This window comes from Nymphalis io, chromosome 30, assembly GCF_905147045.1.
Source record: "Nymphalis io chromosome 30, ilAglIoxx1.1, whole genome shotgun sequence".
NCBI classification, from domain to species: domain Eukaryota; kingdom Metazoa; phylum Arthropoda; class Insecta; order Lepidoptera; family Nymphalidae; genus Nymphalis; species Nymphalis io.
The window spans coordinates 995,175-1,018,354 of record NC_065917.1 but is presented as its reverse complement, the minus strand read 5'-3'; the positions used below and the strand labels follow the sequence as shown (position 1 = coordinate 1,018,354).

Below are 23,180 nucleotides of genomic sequence, written 5' to 3'. Positions count from 1 at the left end.
AAGGTTTGGAGCTTATTCCACCACGCTGCTCCAATGCGGGTTGGTAGAAGTTGTAAACGCTAATTAATAGAATAAAAATAAATATACACTTTATAACTAAACGCAACTGCCTAGCGAGACAAACTGGCTGCGTTCAGGTACAACCCGTCCAAGACGTGCATCAGAATGACTGTACAAAGTAAGAAATAAGCTTTAAAATATTAAATATACATACATACATAAACATTTAGTACCTTTAAGGGTACCTTCTGTTTCAAAAATATTAAAAATGTTATAAAACCAAATGTATAAAAACAATTGCACAATACGTTTTTATCTTGACGTCAGAATGACCGGCCATTTTAATTTTTTTTTTAATTTAAGTACTAAATATTTAAACAAAGGTACTAAATGCTGGTAATATTATAAAGCTGATCTGTGTTTTTGTACAGGCGTTCTGATGCACGCCACTGTCTTATTCAAATCAACAGTAGTGTTGCCATTTGTATAAGTAAAAGGTTGGGTTATTAAATAAAAACGCAATTTTATATTATTATATTTTTTTATCACCTTATCTAGAACACAGGACATTTTAATATTTAGAACTAAAAGTTCATTTTAAACAATGGAATCGATTGTTGTACACAAATCTCAACTTATTTGAGCAGAATAAATACACCTCTCTCATTCTAATGCAGAGGGTTAAAAGGGGATAGCCATATAAAACCCAGCCAAGTGTCGAGCATATGTGGATTTAAGTGATGATTGCTGGTTCGAACTCGGGTAGTCCCCCGCTGAATTATCGAGCCTAATTTGTTTATAACATATCTCGCTTTGAAGAAAACAATGAGCCGATTTTTAGTCGACAAAGGCAGGTTTCCTCACAATGCCATCCTTCTCTAGCACGAGATCAATTACAAACACAAAAAGCACATGATAAATCAGTGATTTTGTCCAGGATTGAACCTGCAATCTTCAGCTAAATATCAAATAAATATTTTAATCCTTTCAAATTAGTTTAAAAAATATCGTATACAACATAATCAACGAGAATCGGTATTTATTGCTTTGAACATTACCGACTTCACCTATAAATGATATTAAGGGATATTAGTTAAACGACTGTCTTCTTCTGTCGAATGTCAAACCAACGATGAGAGAAAGAGACCAATCAATGTTTAATATACACCCGCTAAACATTTATAAACAAGGCCGTTTTTTTTTTATAAAAAAATCGCTATTTCTTAATCGTCTAAAACTCGGGGATTCACAAACTCACCGTGACGTCTGAACTGACTTCACCCCATCGTCTCATTGGTCATCATACAGACTAAACGAAAAATAATACCGTAGACTATAATTATGGTCAAAACTATTTACGTGTTCACACACATAGTTATACATTACATGAGTCAAAATAAGGCAAAAATGTTTTATGCTGACCGTACACTTTTGGTTCATTCGTTATCATATATATAATAAATATCATATATAATATTTAAATACTTTGTGTTACTCCCAAAGTGACATTACGCTATAAACGATATTAAGCGCTTAAACAAAACATAGATTTTGACGAAAGACGAAATTTATCAAAGAGAAAAAAGTTTCAAATTATTTACATGAAATATTTTTATTAATATTCCTGAACGAAAGGTTTATTCTAACAGTTTAGTGGGTTTGCTGTTATATATCAGACTACCCATGTAGGCTGTTTAAACTAAAGTGTCACCTAAGACACCCACTATGTCTCATGTTAGAAAAGTACGGTTTGCAAAAAAAAAAATCTGATTACTAGTGGGGGAATACTGTCTGCATTTGCGCACAGATTTGTCAACTATAGTATGTCTCGTGCATTGGCTAGTTTGGAAAGCAAAAAAAAATTTTTCCATTTCACGTATAATGTTTTGGCGTAGGGTACAATCAAATACAGCTGAAACGAAACGCAATTTTCACATGGTCCCTTTAATTACGCAAAATCAATTAAAATCACAATGGTAAGTGATCAGTAAGATCCGTTCATATCGTCTATTAATGCACAGATGTTGAAATTGTGTGTGTATAATATTCAATAGCTACGTAATTAGTGAGAGAACATCGGAGACTTGCATCCTGTACCTACTTGGCAACGGATCCCGATGGTGGTGTATTTATGACTATTCCCAAAGTGTACGTGGACTGACAGTCCAGCGTCAGCTGTAACGTCTGAGATGCCAGACGCCTCGTGTGAGTTCGTGTATAGTTTAATAGTTATAATCATCGCCGTTAGCTTCTTCGGGGTTATACTTATTTTCATCCTCGCTCGGCTCCTGTTTGATCTGGACGTCGAGGGCCGGCAGGCTGAACTCTGGATAATCTGGTTAATTGAAATATACATTTATTATAGTATTTAATGGTGGGGATATGGCTAAGAAGTTCTCGTCTCGTACCACCCACTCACTCGATGGGTGAGTGAGTCTGTGTAGCTACAGGCACAAGGGTGAGGATGTAAGATGCTGTGAGGTTGGTGGTTGGCGCAATGTCAATTTCTATGGGCTGTGATGGTGAGCACTCGCCATCAGGTGCCGTATGGCTCACCGTCCCGTGCAGTGTTACTAGTGGTAGAGCTTTGTGCAAGCTCGTCTGGGTAGGTACCACAGATCATCACATCAGATATTCTACCGCAAAACAGCAGTATTTGGTATTGTTGTGGTTTGAAATTTGAGTGAGCCAGTGTAATTACAGGCACAAGGGACAAAACATCTCAGTCCCCAAGGTCGGTCGCTCATTGATGATGTAAGCGATGGTTAACATTTCTTATAACACCAATGTCTATGGGCGTTGGTGACCACTTACCATCAGGTGGCCCATATGCTCGTCCGCTTTCCTATTCTATAAAAAAAAGTGTCGCGGGCAGCTCACCGTCCTGCGGCTCCTCCTTGATCTTGATGTCCTCGGGCTTGACCTTGGGCTCCTTCCTGTCCTTGTCTCGCCTCCTCCTCTTGTCCTTATCGCGGTCCTTGTCGCGCTCCTTGTCGCGGTCGCGCCGCTCGCGCCGCCGCTCGGACCGCGAGCGCGACCGCCGCCGCCGCCTGCGGGGCGAACACACCAGTTTAGATATTTTACTACAATAATACGTAACAGCCAGTGAATGTCCCACTGCTGGGCTAAAGGCCTCCTCTCCCTTTTTGAGGAGAAGGTTTTGAACTTAATCCACCACGCTGCTCCAATGCGGGTTGGTAGAAAACACGTGGCATAATTTCAATGAAATTAGACACATGCAGGTTTCCTCACGATGTTTTCCTTCACCGTCAAGCACGAGATGAATTACAATCACAAATTAAGCACATGAAAATTCAGTGGTGCTTGCCCGGGTTTGAAGCCACGATCATCGGTTACGAGTAACGCGTTCTAACCACTGAGAAAAACCATTCCTGAGAAAAAAATTAAATTCGAAAAGCAGTCTTTTATCTAAGTTAGTCTTTTGTTTCCTGTAATGCTGCAGCAGCAACTCTTCTAAGAGGTCTTCCCTTACGGGCTACTTTTTTAAACCTACCCAACACGAGGTCCAGAACTTATTATATGTATATGAAATTAGAGATTTATCACTCAACACTTGCGTCATAACGGCGGGCACGAATAAAATTATCATTGACACGATACAAATATCAAAGCACTCGCCTCTCGGTATCGTCGTCTCGCTTCTCCCTCTCGCGTTCCCGTCTGCGCGAGCGAGACGCTGAACGTCGGCGAGAACGAGACCGACTACGACGTCGGCCACCTGCAAAGTAAATAATAATCTTATATAGTATTTATTATCTGTGGATACAATCACTTCATTATTTCCTCAATTTATTTAAGGTTGGTTTGTGGAATATGTGACGATTCGATGGTACCCACCCGTCCGGGTGCGGGCTCGTCCAAAGGCCTACCATCAAGTTATCAAAGTAGCATAATAATAATGTCCTCCAGAATGATTTCGGCCAAGGCGGCTAATCTTAAGAAAGATTAGCCAACTGCGCAGGAGATATTATAGTGCACAAAGGTGTGCGCAAACACAGGTGCACTCTCATAATCCGATGGGACGGCAATCCACCAGACACGACCAGAAAGAGTTCAGGCGCAGGACCAACGGCTTTATGTGCTTTCTGAGGCACGGGAGTGTACACACTTCCAACTACCAGACACCGGGCTGCTACTGAGAATTTTCTGACAGAAAAACCCAATAACCTTTTTTTTATTTTTAGGCCCGACCTGGGAATCGAACCCAGGACATCCGAGTCTGCGGCCTTACATCGAGCCACTAGACCAACGAGACAGTCAAAGTAGCATACAGCCTATACTAAGCATAATAGGCAAATTTAAACAACTATGACCTTGTATGACGCGATATCATATTCGACCTCGGTCGGCGTCATATTCATTAGTCATCGGAACTTTGTAAGTAAAACTAAAGTGTATGTAAGTAGTCGAGTGTAACAGTGTCGTGTTGTATATAGAGATACATTGATCGAGAAGTGTTTGTGGTGTACGATACAGCGGAGCTGGTGGCGAATGGCGCGGTATAGTGTAGTGTGGCTCACGGTCGCGCTCGCGGCGCTCGTCGCGGTCCCGCTCGCGCTGCTCGAGGCGGTACCGCTCCCGCTCGCGCTCGTTGTCCTCGCGGCCCGAGTGCTTGATGTTGACGTCCGCGCCGCCGCGCCGCGTGCCGCCCAGCCCGCCGCCTGCGCACACACACACACGTCACGCCCCGTCCCGCCACTCGCCCCCGCCGCTCCGTCGCGCCGCCCCTCACCGAGTCGCCGCGGCAGCCAGCCCTTGACGGTCCGCGCTCGCTCCACGTCGACCAGCACGCGCTTCCCGTCGATCTTCTTGCCGTCGGCGTGCTTGTACGCGGCTGGAACACATCGCCCGACTCTATGTAATCCTCTGTCGACTCGCTTCCGGACGAGCGACATTTTTTTTTATATTATATAAATAATTTTTTTTAAATAGCAACTGTGGGCAAGTGGAGGGGATGAAGGTTTCAAATCGATATTAATGCTGATAGATTTAATTTTTAGCACCGTTATCGAATACTGAATCCTATTTCGTTCAGATGGAAGAGGGATAATGGGGGGGGGGCGGATACTATATTTGTATATTTATTTCTACTTTTAAACAAACGTCGCCCGCGCGGAATATTTCTAAACAAATATGAATAGATGTACATGGACATAAAAATAACTCATCACATTAAACTGGTTCAATTTCAGAGTCGAAAAAAAAAAAATCCATGTAAATCTACAAACGTTCGACGTCGCTTATATTACCTTGAATACGAAATGAGCAACGTCAAACGTTTCAAGTGACAACATTTAAAGAAATCGAAAAAGTGTTTTTTTTTCCAAAAAAAAAAAAAAACAATTTCGCGACATATTCAGATATACCTACTATGATACCTACCGACCGAGCCGAGACGTGATTTGACATAACTGACTTTATATACCTACCATTGGCGCTCGCTTCGTATCGCCCACAACATATACGGCCGAATTATGTTATATTTATTTATATTTTATTTACTTACATATATATACTTTTTTTTTAAATCGCAGCGAAGCGACGCGGCGTTAACTTTACCATTTACCTGGTGCGCTTTACTTACGTTCCATTGCGCATATTTAAAAACAAAAACAAAAAATTACAATAATATTCCAAGTGAAAAAAAAAACGACTCGAACTTTGAGAATAAAATTTCTAAATAAACTTCCATACTTATCTTTAGATTTTCGTTTTATAATCCAACACTTGAATTGTCACACTTTTGAATAATGATAACAATAATAATAAAAAAAAAAAAAACGGAACAATAATCGAAGTCCTTCGACAGAAATTTCGAAAAAAAAAAAAAAAAATTACAAAACCGACATCGTTATTTCATATAACGGTCGCTGTCATCGTATCGTTCTATATATGTGTGTATTAGCGGTTTACGAACGTTGTATGCTGGTATCGAATCTTACCACATACAAACCTATAAAACAAGGCCGGTTATCTCGACATTGTGTTGTGTCATAACGGCTGGGTCTGTGGTGTGAATAGAAAAAGCCACTTATTAATCACAAGTCAATACTTCAACAAGCGACTTACGTACGTGGGCGCGTTACCAAACTGCCCAGAGGGTTTTTTTTTTTTAAAGATAAATATCAAGCTAAAAGCCGAAAAGGTAAAGAAATAAAAATTTTGTTTTTTTTTTTTTGCTGACGCTTACGTATGATATCTGTCACGTGTATTAATTTGCACAGGCCTTAGTTATTGTTATTATCGCTTTATCATATAACTCAAAATGTGTTTTAAATTAATTATATATTATATGAGATTTACTATCGCTTCAACTAACGCGCACGTAAATTTAAAATACTATAAAAAACTTATTATTGCTGACAGTACCCATACACCACAAAAAGAACCCCAATCAACGCTACGCCCGTAAAAACAGCAGATAATGTTATTGAAAAAAAAAAAAAAACAAAGAAAAAGATTAAAAGTGAGCTTCTCATTAAAAAAAAACCCTCCAAGAAGTTCATATAAACCTAACTTTGTTAATAATCTTTAGAATATATTAAAAAACAAATTGTCATAATATATTTAGATAAATCGATCTAACCGAATTCAATCAATTAGAAAACTAACCCCGTTTGAAACTATTAATATGATACGTGTCTTTAATTCACACAGCGGGTCTTTCTAGCTGGAGCATCATGAGCACCGCTGACCCTGGAGTGGAGTTGAAGTTTCTAAAGACAGTGCATGGCAATAACAAGAGATGCCGAAAGTTTTAGTGAAAACGTCTTAAGCATACCGGTTTAAACATGCAAGGCTAAATGCTCTGATAATGGAGTTATTATGGGGAGGAAAAAATGGGGGGGTGCCGGGAGTGAACCTCTAAGCTATTCTATTTCTAAACGGTCTCGAATGGTGATTATTTTTATATAGATATATTGCGGGTTGGTGGAATACACATGTGGCAGAATTTCAGTGAAAGTAGTCACATGCAGGTTTCCATACGATTATTTTACCATCAAGCACGAGATGAATTATAATCACAAATTAAGCACATAAAAATTTAGTGGTGCTTGCCCAAGTTTGAACCCACAATCATCAGTTAAGATTCACGCACTCTTACCACTGGCCCATCTCGGCTTTATTAATTAATTAATTATATTTATTTGTTAAAAATATTCATTCTAAAATACCTAAACTTTAATATCAATTAAATATTTTAAACGACTATGTTGCCATTGAACATTATTTCTTGGCAGACTGATAATGCTATTTATTTCTTTCTATACTAAGATTCCACAGCTACCTTGAACTTTGTCTATTAATAAATTTAAACATATATCAAAGACATATTACTCAACACAAAATTATATAAATGAAAAAAAAAAAGCATGGAGTTGGTACTTGTTGATTACCAAACAGGATATAATATACATAAAGTAATTGTATTTGATTATCTTATTAGAAAAGAGTAATTACTGAGATTCTTGCAAGTTCTACGGTGTAAAAAAAAATATGTAAATATGAAAAGAAATGTTTTAAAAACCCCATTCAATAACTAGACATATATTCTAAAAAATTTAACACGATTCTCTAAGTTCAGTCTGACTAGGTGACTTCTCTTCAAACGCTCCACATTAGTTTTGATAACAGGCAAATGGGACAATGGGCCGCCTGATGGTAAGTGGTCAACACATTGACGCCGTAAGATATATTACCCATTCCATTGCCAATGTGCCGTCAACTTTGGAAAATAAGATTTTATGTCCCTTGGTCCTGTAGTCACACTGGCTCACTCATTTCTCAAACCGGAATGCAACAGTTCTTAGTATTACTGTGTAAAAGCCATTGAATAATTGGACTTTATATACGCGGACTGCAAATAACAGCACGAACGAAGTCGCGTGAAAGCTCATAAATAACAGTAACAGCCTGTTTATGTCCCACCGCTGGGCTAAGGCCTCCTCTCTCTTTTTGAGGAAATTTCTTGCTCAAAAATATTTATATAAAATTGAAATTTTTCACAACTACATTGAATGGTAGCTTCAATTCTTGTATGTCCGAATTAATCAAGAATATGAAGCGATAAACACAACATACGAGCCCGGGGACAATAATTTACTACAAATATCTAAATATATTACGACTTTTCATATTCATGATACAAAACTCACAAATATGAACATTATAAAATGAAATAATTCAATAAAGAAACATGGCTGATAGACTATGACATGCTTACTAATATTATAAATGTTAACATCTGCTTAACAATTTAACTGACCATCATGAAGATTTACACCCACATTGTCTGGAGGTACAGAAAAAGACAGAGGGTACGTATACCCAATACCCAACCCCCTCCTCACAACACGGGTGGAAAATAGTTGTAAATAAAGAATAGTTTATAATACCAGCGATATTTCTTCTCTTGTTATGTTTACGAGTTAAATATTAACCGGTCGACTTACAATGCATGTCTCTCTCATGTTCGTATTCAATGAAAGCATATCCTCTCGGTTTTCCATTATCTTTATTATATATCATATGAATCTGAAACAAATTACAGGTTTTTTTAAAGTTGGTCCTTCTAGCCGGATAACGGGAATGGCTGATATTGTGATGGTGGCAAGTCTAAATGAAATTAGTTAGGCAGGCTGGCAAATGGACGATTTAAGTTACTATCACCCATAGACATTCCTTCGAATAAAGTGGACTTTATATACGCAATCGACTACAAATAACAGCACGAACGAAGTCGCGTGAAAGCTCAAAAATAACAGTAACAACCCGTAAATGTACCACTGCTAGGCTAAAGGTACTCTTCTCCTTTTTTTGAGAAGAACGTTTGGAGCTTATTCCATCACGCTCGAATGCACGTTGGTGGAATACAAATATGGCAGAATCTCAGTGAAATTAGACACATGCAGGTTTCCTCACAATGTTTTCCTTCACCGTAAAGCACGAGATTAATTATTATAACAAATTATGCACATGAAAATTCAGTGGTGCTTGCCTGGGTTTGAACCCACAATCATCGGTTAAGATGACGTTCTAACCACTAGGCCATCTCGGCTTTTTTAGACATTGGTACAGTAAAAATATCAACAATGCCTTACATTGCCAATGAGCCAACAATATGGGGTTGAGATGTTATGTCCTTTATGTCTGTAGTTATTATGGCTCACTCACCATGCAGACCAGATCAGTGATAAGCGGGTGGTACCACCATGTAAAATTAAATCATTGAATTATTGCCACCTATAGTTGCTAACAAACTACTCCATTGTCTCATAATTCGATCGGTCACAGGCTATAAGTAGCCGGAGAAGGCAAGGTTACACTCCCATATATTAAACATCAATAATGCCTTGATGTACGGGCCTCCAAGTAATGTAAAAAAGTAGCAGGATTCGATCCTGACCTCTTGAGCTATTGTCGTCCCCACTCTTAACACAATTGTATGCTAATTGGAAGTGTAAATAGGAATATTAATAATTCCTTATAAACGGGCATTACTAGCATTCTTTTAGAAAAATATGTATTGGAAATCTCGTAAAAGCGGCGGTTCTCTATCTAATATTTCTCTAGTTAGATTGCTGTCCCATTGGGTTTTGATAGTATTTGTGTTTTTTTATATATTATAGATAGGCAGACATATGGACCACCTGATGGTAAGTGGTCACCATCCCCTACATCGCCAATTTACCACCAACCTTGGGAAGTAAGATGTTATGTCCCTTGTGCCTGTAATTACACTGGCTCACTCACCCTTCAAACCAGAACACAACAATACCACGTACTGCTGTTTTGCAGTAGAATATCTGATGAGTGGGTGGTACCTACCCAGACGAGCTTGCAAAAAGCCCTACCACCATTTGCATACACACTAGTCATATATAATCTTATACCATTATCTAAGTAGCTTTGACTTTTTAAATATGTTGCATAGTACAGTATTATTTCTTAAAATGAGATGAACAGACAAAATGATACATACTTTCTTTATTACTCCATATCCTTCAAACTCTCTCCGAAGCTTGGATTCAGATGTGTCATAGTTCTGTAAATAAAATACACATGAAAGACAAATATACACTTTAAATACTAAAAACTTTTAATTGACGAACTACGAGTAGCCAACATAATGTCCTTAAAATAAATAAATGGTCCAAATGGTCGATAACATAAATTTTTATCATAGAAATTGGTATGAATTAGATAAAACCCTATTTCGTATTAATAAAAAAAAAAATAATAATTTTTAAGGATAACATTTGGAAACAGAAAGAGGCCTATGCTAAAGGAATGATGAAATGAGGATATTAATAAAAATATGTAAAATGAGTTGCAAGAAACAAGAAAACTACATTTGAAAACACAATTTAAGATATAAAGAGCTATTATATATTCACTCACTATTCTAGCAACAAACAAAGTCTTGAATGGATCGCCCGTGGCCGGAGCGTTGGTTGTGGGGTCCCATAATGCTATTTCTTGCTCTAACTTGTATGCAGTCTGCTCAGCACGCTCTCGTCTTCGTCTTTCAAGTCTCTCTTCTCTTGTTTCCACTCTGGTAGGTGGAGGTGTTTCAGACGGGTGCTATCAAAAAGAGAAATTTTTATTAATTGTTAGTGTTTCTTCCATACAACTATTAACTACCGTAACAGCCTGTGAATGTCCCACTGCTGGGCTAAAGGCCTCCTCTCCTCTTTTTGAGGAGAAGGTTTGGAGCTTATTCCACCACGCTGCTCCAATGCGGGTTGGTGGAATACACATGTGGCAGAATTTCAGTGAAATTAGACACATGCAGGTTTCCTCACGATGTTTTCCTTCACCGTAAAGCACGAGATGAATTATAATCACAAATTAAGCACATGAAAATTCAGTGGTGCTTGCCCGGGTTTGAACCCACGATCATCGGTTAAGATTCACATGTTCTTACCACTGGGCCATCTCGGCTATTAACTACTTCAATAATATTTGTCGTTTTTATATAACTTCGCTATGAATAAGATACAAATACCGCCATTTGTTTAATCAAGCAATACAAACTGCAAACCGCAAATCGCTAAGAATATCAGTCTTAAGGCATTATTTATGTATTTATTATTTAAACACTTAATTTTTTAAGCCTCGATTGAAGGCATTAGATCAATATTCAATATTTATGCAATTTTTAACTTACTATTCACTTTTTTTTTAATTTAAAATCGATTATATGAGGTAATGATCGCAGCGACACGGCATTTTTACTAACCTCGAAAATATGGAGAAAAGCGCCGACTCCATCGTAGCCTTTTTGTTTCTTCTCATGGGGAAGTTTTGCTGCTGGCGGTAAATAGGGGATTGGATCCCGTGCCGCGAATAGGGCAAGAAGATTTGGTGGTAGAAACTGCGTCATCGCCACGCCATATAATTATCATAAATACATCTATTTATTATCTTTCACTATACCATCCACTAGCACATTCACAAATGGTATGTTTGACGCTACACTCAACCAAGAACTAACTAATAAGTGTTTATTTAAATTCTTCAATGTCGTACACAAATAAAGTCTTGTGCTTGTCACAATGTGAACGCTAACGCCATTTTTAGTTTGACGATTGCGACGCCATATTGTTATTTGTTAATGTTCAATTTTTTAATTATTTCCGCCATGGCTTCTTGGCTCTTAGAATAATATCATAAGTTATGTTATGTATATTATACCCCATTTATTTATTAATATTTTACATACAATATAGGTTGAATTTTTTCACGTGATTGGACGAGGAATAACGATAAAATGCACAAAAAAGTCTCGGGATCGATGACCTAGAATAGTGTCAGTGTCGTGACTTAAAATAGCTGATCTGCATTGTTGGTGTTTACTTCAGTATTTTATCCTACTTGTAGTCTATAAAAAAAGTGTCAGCTTATTTTACAGTTAATCGTTAGTGAATTTTCCAAGAACTTTTAAATACCATTACAAAATATTAATCCTATTTAATTAATTTGGTAATCATTGGCAACAACTTACTGTAACAAATAGAAATAATAATTATAATTGAGACTATCACTCTAATATATACAATATTGTTATTTTAAAGCTGGAGCTGAATTTGTTGTATGTTCAAACACGCTAAGATTACACAACAATAAAAAAAACAAGTTCTAAATTAAAAATCAATTTCTGTTTGAACCACGCACGAGGCGTGTATATCCATATCAACGCGGGTGATATCACAGAGAAAAATTCATGGTAAAGAAAAAATAAATAGTAAAATGTATATATTTCAAACAAAACAAAGACATCATTAAAAAAAACTAATAAAAAAATCAAGTTAGTTTACATTAATCGTATTCCCTAATTAATAAAATAGTTATAGTCACCAACAAGCCGAGAACGGCCAATGAAATACCAGAGATAACAATGCAACGGAAATTTCGTCCGAGACATGAGTTTTCGCCATGTATGGGCCCCGTCACCCGTATAGCGTTTAAGGCGGCCGGTCCTTGGACTTTCGCCTTTTTCAAATTCATCGTCTAATCAAAGTGTGCTGAAATGAAATTTCCATAATAGTGTTATAAATGTGACGAGGTTTTTTTGAATAGAGATAAATAAATGTCCCGGTCTGATAATGATATAGGTTACTTTTATCCTAAAATACACGCAAGAGCGAAACAGCGGGTACAACTAGTTTGCACCTAAAAATCGGCATTATTGACTTGGGCAGAATGTAATCAGATTACTATACCGTGTAATCGTCAATCACGATTACAGTATAACGAAAGTAATCAAAAAACTACATAGAATATATAAAGATATTATGGGCTATTATTCAGAGATTTGATTGAATCTTCGCTATCGAAGTTATGTTTCTTTGTGAAATACAAAGATATTTAATTTTGAGTTGATATATTGTATTATGTGAACTGTGTTAATGAGCTTATTACCCAGGTAACAATATAAATATTCATTTGGCTTACATGTTTTTTGTACTTGCAGCAAGAGTTTAACGATGAGCACAGTGAACGCCAGCGCCGTACCGCTAAGTCCGATTATAACGAGCCATGTGACACCATCATTTACACGAAACGATCGTATTCCTTCTAATACTTGAGTCTGTGTACTTCTGACTACATCTACGATGAAAAATTAGCATTTTTTTAAGGTACCCATTACACTGGCGTATCCACAAAAACTTCTTCAGTTCAACGTGAAGTTACTAAGGTTTTTTTTATGGTAGATAAGCTTGACGGCAATGTCAAAATGACTTAAGTTCATAAATGATGTTTTCTTAATCTTATTTCTTTTCCAGCGTTAATTCTCAGCGAATACTAGTTAGCTAAATATATACGCTACGCAGGTAATATTTAGCACTGTAGTGCACAATGGGGTGTGCAGTTGTACTCTGTATTAGGAGCAACTGCCTCGTTAGTCTAGTGGCTTGATAAAAGGCTGCAGACCCGGAGGTCATGGGTTCAATTCCCAGGTCGGGCTAATAAAAGTTATTGGGTTTTTCTGTCAGAAAATTCTCAGTAGCAGCCCGGAGTCTAAGAGTTGGAAGTGTGTACACTCCCATGCCTCGAAAAGAACTCTTTCCGGTCGTGTCGGATTGCCGTCCCATCCCATGACAGTTAGGGAACAGAGAGTGCATCTGTGTTTGCGCACACATTTGTGCACTACAATATCTCCTGCATAGTTGGCACGGCGGCCTATCTCTCTTGAGATATGGACGGATCTCGCCGTGGCCGAAATCCGTCTGGAGGACATTATTATTTAGAAATATGTCAAAACTATAAAAATACTAAAAAAAATCTATGATCACATCTCGATATCTTTCAATAGATAAGAGTATTGACAGTCCGCCTCAAGGCTGCGTGTGAGAAAGGTCCATGTCAGTTAACTCAAGGATAATTAATACGTTAATAGTATATAGGTGTATATACAAAGACTAAAAATAACAATGATACACTTTATTCTTTCCAATCATTATGATGTGAGAGTAACCTGACACGACTGAAGAGTGTTCAGCTAATGGATGGAAATTTACGTGCTGTCCGAGGCACGGAAAGCGAATGAATGAGAATAGGCGAATAAGAATTATTAGAAAGATAAACTCAATATACTTTAAAACATAAGAAAATGTACTTACAGGTTTTATTGGTTGCATTTGAAATAACTCTGAAAAGAAATGAAACTTATCAAAATTTTAATTAAATAATGTGTCAAAATGAATGGCACTTTTTTGATGCCAAGACTTTGGCAAAATGTAATTGGATCATTAATATATATATACTACCATTACATATATATATATATGTAATGGCAAATGGACCGTACCGTACCGTAACCGTAACAACCTGTGAATGTCCCACTGCTAGGCTAAAGGTCTCCTCTCCTCTTTTTGAGGAGAAGGTTTGGAGCTTATTCCACCACGCTGCTCCAATGCGGGTTGGTAGAATTCACATGTGGCAGAAATTCAGTGAAATTAGACATATGCAGGTTTCCTCACAATGTTTTCCTTCACCGTAATTCACGAGATGAATTATAATCACAAATTAAGCACATAAAAATTCAGTGGTGCTTGCCCGGGTTTAAACCCACGATCATCGGTTAAGATTCACGCGTTCTTACCACATGGCCATCTCGGCTTTTTTTGAAATGGACCACCTGATGATAATTCAGCACCGCTTATAAACATTGGCTGTGTAATATCAACCATCACTCACATCGCCGATGCGGCACCGACCTTGGGACCCAAGATGTCATGTGCCTGTGGGTCACTCATATTTCAAATCGGAACAGAAGACCGGAAGAACAATAATAAATATTGCTATTTAGCGGTGGAATATCTGATCAGTGGATGGTACCCAAACGGGCTTGCACAAAGGCCTGCCATCTACTATCAGGTGAAGAAGACAGGGGAGAAATTCTACGAATTTATAACGGTCATTACGTTTCCGATTCATCGTCACATTAATAAATTGTTAACTATTACGTCGATAAGATGTGCAATCTCAAGAGAAATTAGCCAACTGCTCAGGACATATTATAGTGCGCAAGAGTGTGCGCAAACACAGGTGCACTCTCTATTATCTAACTCTCATAATCCGATGGGAAGGTTACCCGACAAGACCGGAAAAAGTTTAGGCGCAGGACCAATGTCTTTACGTGCTTTCCGAGGCACGGGAGTACACACACTTCCGACTTCCAGACTCCGGGCGGAAAATCTTCGACAGCGAAACCCGATAACTTTTTATTGACCTGACCTCGGGGTCTGCAGCCTTATAGCCAGTACAGAGGCAGTCAATTATGTAAATAGTGGACATTAAAGAATAGGAAGACGATATAATTATAATATCCTGGGATAATATTCACACACGGCCATCCGATCCAGACAACTGACATACTACATATACTACTTTTCTTTTGTAAATACATACTTATATAGATAATTAAACCCAGACTCAGGATAAAACGGACATATTCGTGCACACAAATGTCTGTCCTGGGTGGGAATCGAACCCACAATCTTCGGGGCGTGAAAGGCAATTATCTACCAACCACGCCAACCGGCTCGTCTGAATATAGAATTGCGCTGTTGACAATTTGTTAGTAAAACTGTCCGTTATCAATTAAATCTCTTTATTTGAGCACATTTGCAAATATGTATGTATGTAATAATACATATGTATGTTTGTATTAATTTCCATCTAACAATATAGATATATGTTCATGTAAACAAAACGTACGTGTTGGCCGTATTAACACTGTCTGTCATTAATTTGATACAGAATTTTATAAAGCAATGTCCATTGTCACGATCGTAATTTATTCAGTTATTCATTTACGTTTACGTTTCTTTAAAAATTTTAGTTACTTGAATTTACAATGTCACTATTGTTTTGACAAATTTAATGTAATGCAACCTTCTTGGTAGATTTCAAATCGGTTTCGATTTGGCAACTTGAAAAAAAAATAGTGTGAGCGCCAAGTGAGTCGTGTACCGATCTCACGCACACATTAACGCACTCATACTAACGAATATTACGCTGACGTCATCTGACATTCGAAATCTTTCGCTTACTCCTCTGACGCTCGAAGTCTCAGTTACCTTGTGCCGAGCGCTAAGATTTACACAGCAAAAAAATACAACTCATTTATATCTTGGCTTTGCTAATGTTGTCACGTTGTATGAGCGATGAGATGCGACACATAGCGATCAATATTTCACACATGTGACCTATTCAATTTGTCTTGTGCGAGATTTTTTACTTATATCGGATGTAATTCTGATTGTCACTAGATGGCGCAGCTTTCATTTTATATAAATCGTAGTCCGTAACAGCCTGTGAATGTCCCACTGCTGGGCTGAAGGCCTCCTCTTCCTTTTTGAGGAGAAGGTTTGGAGCTTATTCCACCACGCTGCTCCAGTGCGGGTTGCTGGAATACACATGTGGCAGAATTTCAGTGAAATTAGACACGTGCAGATTTCCTCACGATGTTTTCCTTCACCGTCAAGCACGAGATGAATTATAATCACAAATTAAGCACGTGAAAATTCAGCGGTGCTTGCCCGGGCTTGAACACAAGATCATCGGTTAAGATCGAAAGATTTGAGTCTATCAGTTTCCCACCATAAAGAGTCTATATGTTTAATCTGTCAATGTTGCCAGATTAAAAATATAGACATCAATGTTGCCAGATTAAAAATATAACAAATTCGTACATCGCGTCTCGTCGTATATTAATCAACGCGACAACTGAGGCCGCAAATGAACACATTTTTCGTCGCTTCGCTTTGTACCGCTGAGAACAACGATCGTTCACCTAGGCTATCTGGGTAATTCGTTGGAGGGAATGTTGCCATTTGATATATATAACTTATCACATTATCATTCGCTATTTTGCAATATATTTGCTACAGTGATTTGCATCGTTGAGATGAGATAACGCACACTCGAGAAAAATCTTTTTTTTATGAAATAGATAGGCAGGCTTAGATGTGCCACCTGATAGTAAATGGTCACCAACGCCCAGATTAGTGTTAAACATATCTTACACACATATATATATATATATATATATATATATATATATATATATGCCTGTAGTTACGCAACAATACCAAGTATTACTATTCGGCGGTAGAATATCTGATGAGTGGTACCTGTACCTACCCAGACGGTCTTGCACAGAGCCTTACCACCAAATATTTGACCTTCTTCCATCAGGTCGCCTATTTGCTCATCATTTCATAAATAACTAGTAAATCAATATATATCAATATCTCACACTTGGAGATGTCCACTCAGGCCCGTGTGGGTTGTGGGACCTACATTACCTACCACACACAGCGTCCATACAAAACATCAAGCATATGACCGTCGCGAGCCGAAGGCGCGCGGTTACTAAAACGTAGGAGCACATACGCCGAGTTTTGTATGGACACAGATAGGCGCGTATTTATATGGTGCCCCCCGCGGCGACGGTGCGCCCCTCACCTCTCGTACAATTCGTAAGAAATAATTATTGTTCTTACATACTCAATCGCTATTGGTAGAAAAGCCAATGTTTTGATTTGTACATAATTTTCTTAAAGAATTTTATTCTTGTTATAGCCCTTCCGATTGGTTATTAATAATTGTCATTTTTGTATATATATCTGTGTAAATTTCAAATAAAATCATTCCACCTGAAGCATCAACAAGTTTATTACGATACTCAAGAAACCTCCGAAATAGTTAGGGAAGCAATAGCCCTTACAGTGGTGACCTACCGACGTTGAGAAAATGGATCAAGATACTGCTGCTCAAGACCCCAAACCTCTGGCCGAGGTAGACCTGGCAGCCATCTCCGTACAGTCACGGATACTACCATTCTGGAGGGACCTTCCACGAGCCTGGTTCATACAATTTGAAGCTGTCGTCGACCCCTTGAAGACGTCCGATGATCAGAAGTTCCGTTACGTCCTGCAACAGCTGCAAGCCACGGACCTGCAACACGTCACCGACATTCTATACGACACGCCGGCTACTGATAAATACATCACATTGAAGAACCGACTACTCGCCGTATATGAAAAATCAGACGTAAAGAACTTCCAGAAGCTCGTCAGCGGTCTACAGCTGGGTGACCAGAAACCCTCTCAATTACTTCGCAAGATGCGAGAACTAAGCGCCGGTATGATTACGAACGAAGGGCTCCGTATCGAGTGGCTTAACCATTTACCTACTCAGATACGCGTTGTTCTATCCGTAAATACCGAGTCATCACTCGACACACTCGCCGCCATGGCCGACAAGATGGCGGAATACTCCGAGCCCGCGATGATCGCCGCTGTATCGACCGCAACAACAACTACGAACGACGCCGTATCAACACAAATAGCAATGTTATCGAAGCAGCTAGAAAAATTGTCGCTACAAATCAACGAAATACGCGGCCGCTCCACACATCGTCAATACCGTCGCTATCGCTCCCAGTCAAGGCCACGATCCAATTCAAACTCAACAAGAAACAAATCATCTGTGAAGCCCGGCGATGCCACGTGGGAATGTAAATACCATTACCGATTCGGCGATAAAGCGAAGCGTTGCGAATCGCCATGTTGCCGAAGAAACAAAGCTTTAAACTAGCTCCGACATCGACTACGGCGGACCTCGATGTCCCTACTGCCAGCAACCGCCTATGTATCTACGATCGCAACACTCGAGAACGTTTCCTCGTGGATACCGGCGCCGATATATCCGTATTATCAGCATCAAATTATAGTAGCAATACAAAAATCGAAAACGCCTGCAGATTATTTGCCGCAAACAACACACCTATCAAGACGTATGGCGAAAAAACGTTAAGATTGGATTTTGGTTTACGACGAAACTTTCTATGGACATTCATCATCGCTGACGTCAAAACATCGATCTTGGGAGCTGACTTTCTACGACACTTCAAACTATTAGTAGACCTGCATAAGAAGAAACTAATAGATAAAGTCACCGAACTTTCCGTCGATGCTATTGAAATTTCTACAGGCGCTGAAACAGAAACAGAAAAGGTACACGTAATCGGCACAAACCAAGCCTATTACCACGTACTGAAGCAATATCCAGATGTACTTCGACCCATGTCACTCAAACAACCTTCGAAGCATAACGTCGTCCACCATATCGAGACAACTGGCCCGCCACTCTACGCCCGTCCGCGTCCGCTTCCACCGGATAAGTATAAAGCTGCAAAGACTGAGTTCGAGAATATGCTGGAAATGGGCATCTGCAAACCGTCAAACAGTCCCTGGGCGAGCCCGCTACACGTTGTGAAGAAGAAGGACGGCGGCTTACGAGTTTGCGGTGACTACAGACGTCTAAATGCGATCACACTACCCGACCGCTATCCGATACCTCGCATACAAGACTTCACATATCAACTTCATAACAAGACAATATTCTCGAAGATCGACTTAAAAATGGCTTACTACTGGATACCAATTGCTGAGGAAGACGCACAGAAAACCGCGATTATAACTCCATTCGGTTTGTTTGAATTCAACTGCATGACCTTTGGACTACGTAACGCGAGCCAGACATTCCAGCGATTTATGCACGAAGTACTCCGAGGCGTCGAAAACTGCTTCTGTTTCGTCGATGACATCTTATTATATTCCGAAAACGAAGAAAAACACATTGAATTATTACATCAAGTATTACAGCGATTAGAAAAATTTGGCGTCACACTGAAAATAGAAAAATGCGAATTCGGAAAAAGCAAAATTAATTTTCTCGGTTACGAAGTCTCAGCGGACGGAATCAAACCGACTGAAGATCGCATCGAAGCCATTTCAAAATATCCGAAACCGAAAACCATCGTCGAGTTACGTCGCTTCCTAGGCATGTTGAATTTCTATCGAGACTGCCTACCACATCAAGCCGAACTTCAACACGAACTCAACAAATATTTGCACAACCGTAAGAAAAACGACAAAACCCCGATCGAGTGGACACCGGAAGCCGACGTAGCCTTTGAAAATTGCCGTCAAAGCATTTTAAAAGCTACAACTTTGACTCATCCGCTACCCGGTACACAACTCAGCATCATGACTGACGCTTCAGATCACAGTCTCGGCGCCATACTACAACAGAAAGTAAACAACGAATGGAAACCGCTCGCATACTTCTCAAAAGCAATGAGTGCTACACAACGCCGCTACAGTGTATACGATCGCGAATTACTAGCGATCTATACAGCTGTAAAACACTTCCGACGACTCATCGAGGGATGCGAAGTGACTGTGTACACCGATCACAAGCCACTTGCCTACGCACTACATCGCCAAGCAAATAGTACCGACACTCCGAGAAGAGAACGACAACTACATTTCATTAGTCAATTCTGCTCAAATATCAAACACATACAAGGGGAAGAAAACACAGTCGCCGACGCTCTCTCACGCATAGAAGACATTCAATGTCCGACGATCATCGATTTCAATCAATTAGCCATCGATCAACATAACGACGAAGAACTAAAATCATTACGAAGACAACCTAACTTGAAATTCGCCGACGTCGCGATGCCTGGGATACAGCAGCCAATTACATGCGAGCTGTCTACCGCGACGCCGCGACCGTACCTACCGAGTATTTATCGCTACGCAGCATTCAAAGCGCAACACGATCTATGCCACCCGAGCGTGCGGACATCAAGAAAACAAATAAGTTCGAAATACTTTTGGCCGAACATGAACACAGACATCGGTACATGGACTAAGGCGTGTATTAATTGTCAACGAGCAAAAATACATCGACACGTCGTCACACCCTTAGGCGAGATCCCGCCGTCACAGCGCTTCGAACATATACACATCGACATAGTCGGACCGCTAAGACCGTCGAAGGAGTGTCGATATCTAGTGACTATGATCGATCGCTGTACGAAGTGGCCCGAAGCAGTACCGATACAAGATATAACAGCTGAAAACGTCGCAAAAGCCTTATACGAACAATGGATCGCACGTTTCGGTTGCCCGCTGCGTATATCAACGGATCAAGGACGTCAGTTCGAATCCGAGCTATTCAATTCTCTCATGAAAAGATTCGGAATTACAAGAATTCGAACTACTGCATACCACCCGCAATCGAATGGCCAAATTGAGCGATGGCACCGAACCCTGAAAGCTGCACTGATAGCGCGCGAAGCTACAATTCAATGGACGGACGAGTTACCCACCGTGCTACTCGGTTTACGCACGGCGTTACGCAGCGATAACAACTTTAGTCCGGCAATTATGACCTACGGTACTACTCTGCGCATACCCGCGGATTTCTTCGTACCTACACAGTCGAAGATTGACGACGCCGAGTATGTACGCCGCCTCATCGAGACCATGGCAACGCTACAACCAACGCCGCGCTCGCACACGCCGCAAAACAAACCATTTGTTTATAAAGACCTAGCGACGTGTACGCATGTATTCGTGCGCAACGATACAGTTCGAGCTCCACTAACTCCGCCGTACGATGGGCCTTACGAAGTTTTGAAACGCTACGACAAGTACTTCCAGATACAACTGCCAACACGCACGACAGTTGTCACATTGGACCGACTCAAGCCAGCATATACATACAACGAGTCGCCATCGTCTGAGGACCCACCGGTCAGCAGCAGATGCCAGGACAACTCCGGAGAGTTGTCTTCCAGATCTCGTCGTGTAGGTCGGAACCTACACGACGAGATCTGGAAGAAAAGTCAAGCCATCCGTACGATTTTCTTGAGGGGGAGTGATGTGGGACCTACATTACCTACCACACGCAGCGTCCATACAAAACATCAAGCATATGACCGTCGCGAGCCGAAGGCGCGCGGTTACTAAAACGTAGGAGCACATACGCCGAGTTTTGTATGGACACAGATAGGCGCGTATTTATATGGTGCCCCCCGCGGCGACGGTGCGCCCCTCACCTCTCGTACAATTCGTAAGAAATAATTATTGTTCTTACATACTCACTCGCTATTGGTAGAAAAGCCAATGTTTTGATTTGTACATAATTTTTTTAAAGAATTTTATTCTTGTTATAGCGCTTCCGATTGGTTATTAATAATTGTCATTTTTGTATATATATCTGTGTAAATTTCAAATAAAATCATTCCACCTGAAGCATCAACATGTTTATTACGATACTCAAGAAACCTCCGAAATAGTTAGGGAAGCAATAGCCCCTACAGGGTCTTGGGGTAACTGTTCGGGGCGATGGCCCCCTGTAGTGGTAGCAACGCCGTCTGCAACTACAGACGGGTCACTGGGTAGGATCATCGTCCATGGTGTTTAATTCGCGATCAAGCCTCGGCGATCTGTGTCTGTGGTGGAGTGGTGGGTCCGTGTTTTCTTTTCCCGTCGCTCAGCGAGGTCGAGCCCGTAAGTCAGCGAGGACGAGTAAGTGGTCAGTGTTGAGTGAGGTCGCGTGGAAGTCCTCTTGGGTCTGGTGGTCGCCGATGGTATGGCGCAATACCGCGCAGGTGCTGGGATCGTGCACCGTCAGCGCGGCCAAACATAGAGGCGCTCAGGCGGCGAACGTGGTCTTCGTGGCTCTCCATACGCAGATCTCTGGCTATCACTGCGTTTCTCACGTAGCGAGGAGCTCCGGTAATAATGCGTAATGCTAGCGACTGCTGCGCCTGCAGTGACTTGCGGCTTGTTTCGCTAGCCAGCGCGAACCAATATCAAAATAAAACCACATCAATATCTAAATAAAACCACAGCTTATATAGAATAATATTTATTACGCATTTACAAAATACAACAAGTTTATATAATTACAGTAACAAACAAATTAATGCTGTAATCACGTGTGTACTCGACATACAAACAAAAAAAAAACACAAAATATTTATACTGAACGAATACTTTATAAAAAAAAAAAACAAATTGGCCTGTAAGTTTGTTTCTATGCCTTTGATAATTAAAAAAAAATTACAATCATGTCATCCTTCGAAATCCTTGTTCTAACTTTTCATATTTAATATTATAAACGCAAAAGTGAGTTTGTTACGTTTAAAATACTCGACCGATCTACGTGAAATTTTGCATACATCAGGTAGTACAGAAAACTACATATGGCACCTAACCCCCCCCCCCCCCCTCCTTTCACACACGGCTAAACTTTATGATAGGTATATGTCAAAACTATTA

The 23,180-nt window shown here is 39.9% G+C and overlaps 1 protein-coding gene across 1 annotated transcript; it reads right to left on the bottom strand.

The window, feature by feature from the left end:
- Positions 1 to 522: 522 nt before the first annotated feature.
- LOC126780038 (U1 small nuclear ribonucleoprotein 70 kDa) lies at positions 523 to 11,690 on the bottom strand. The gene is made up of 9 exons (XM_050504289.1): positions 11,264 to 11,690; positions 10,423 to 10,605; positions 10,004 to 10,066; positions 8,475 to 8,556; positions 4,754 to 4,855; positions 4,542 to 4,682; positions 3,640 to 3,739; positions 2,881 to 3,050; positions 523 to 2,335 (listed from the first exon to the last, which is right to left on the bottom strand). Exons 1-9 carry the CDS (start codon positions 11,405 to 11,407, stop codon positions 2,223 to 2,225), a joined length of 1,098 nt encoding a protein of 365 aa, XP_050360246.1. The 5' UTR covers positions 11,408 to 11,690; the 3' UTR covers positions 523 to 2,222.
- Between the last annotated feature and the right edge of the window lie 11,490 nt (positions 11,691 to 23,180).

What these genes read in the sequence shown, in the direction of transcription:
- LOC126780038 (XM_050504289.1), bottom strand. Translation starts at nt 11,407, where the DNA reads ATGACGCAGTTTCTACCACCAAATCTTCTTGCCCTATTCGCGGCACGG. An exon ending in CTTTTCTCCATATTTTCGAG is followed by an intron (nt 10,606 to 11,263) that starts GTTAGTAAAAAT and finishes TCTTTTTGATAG; the next exon opens with CACCCGTCTGAAACACCTCC. An exon ending in CAAGGAGGAGCCGCAGGACG is followed by an intron (nt 2,336 to 2,880) that starts GTGAGCTGCCCG and finishes TCAATTAACCAG; the next exon opens with ATTATCCAGAGTTCAGCCTG.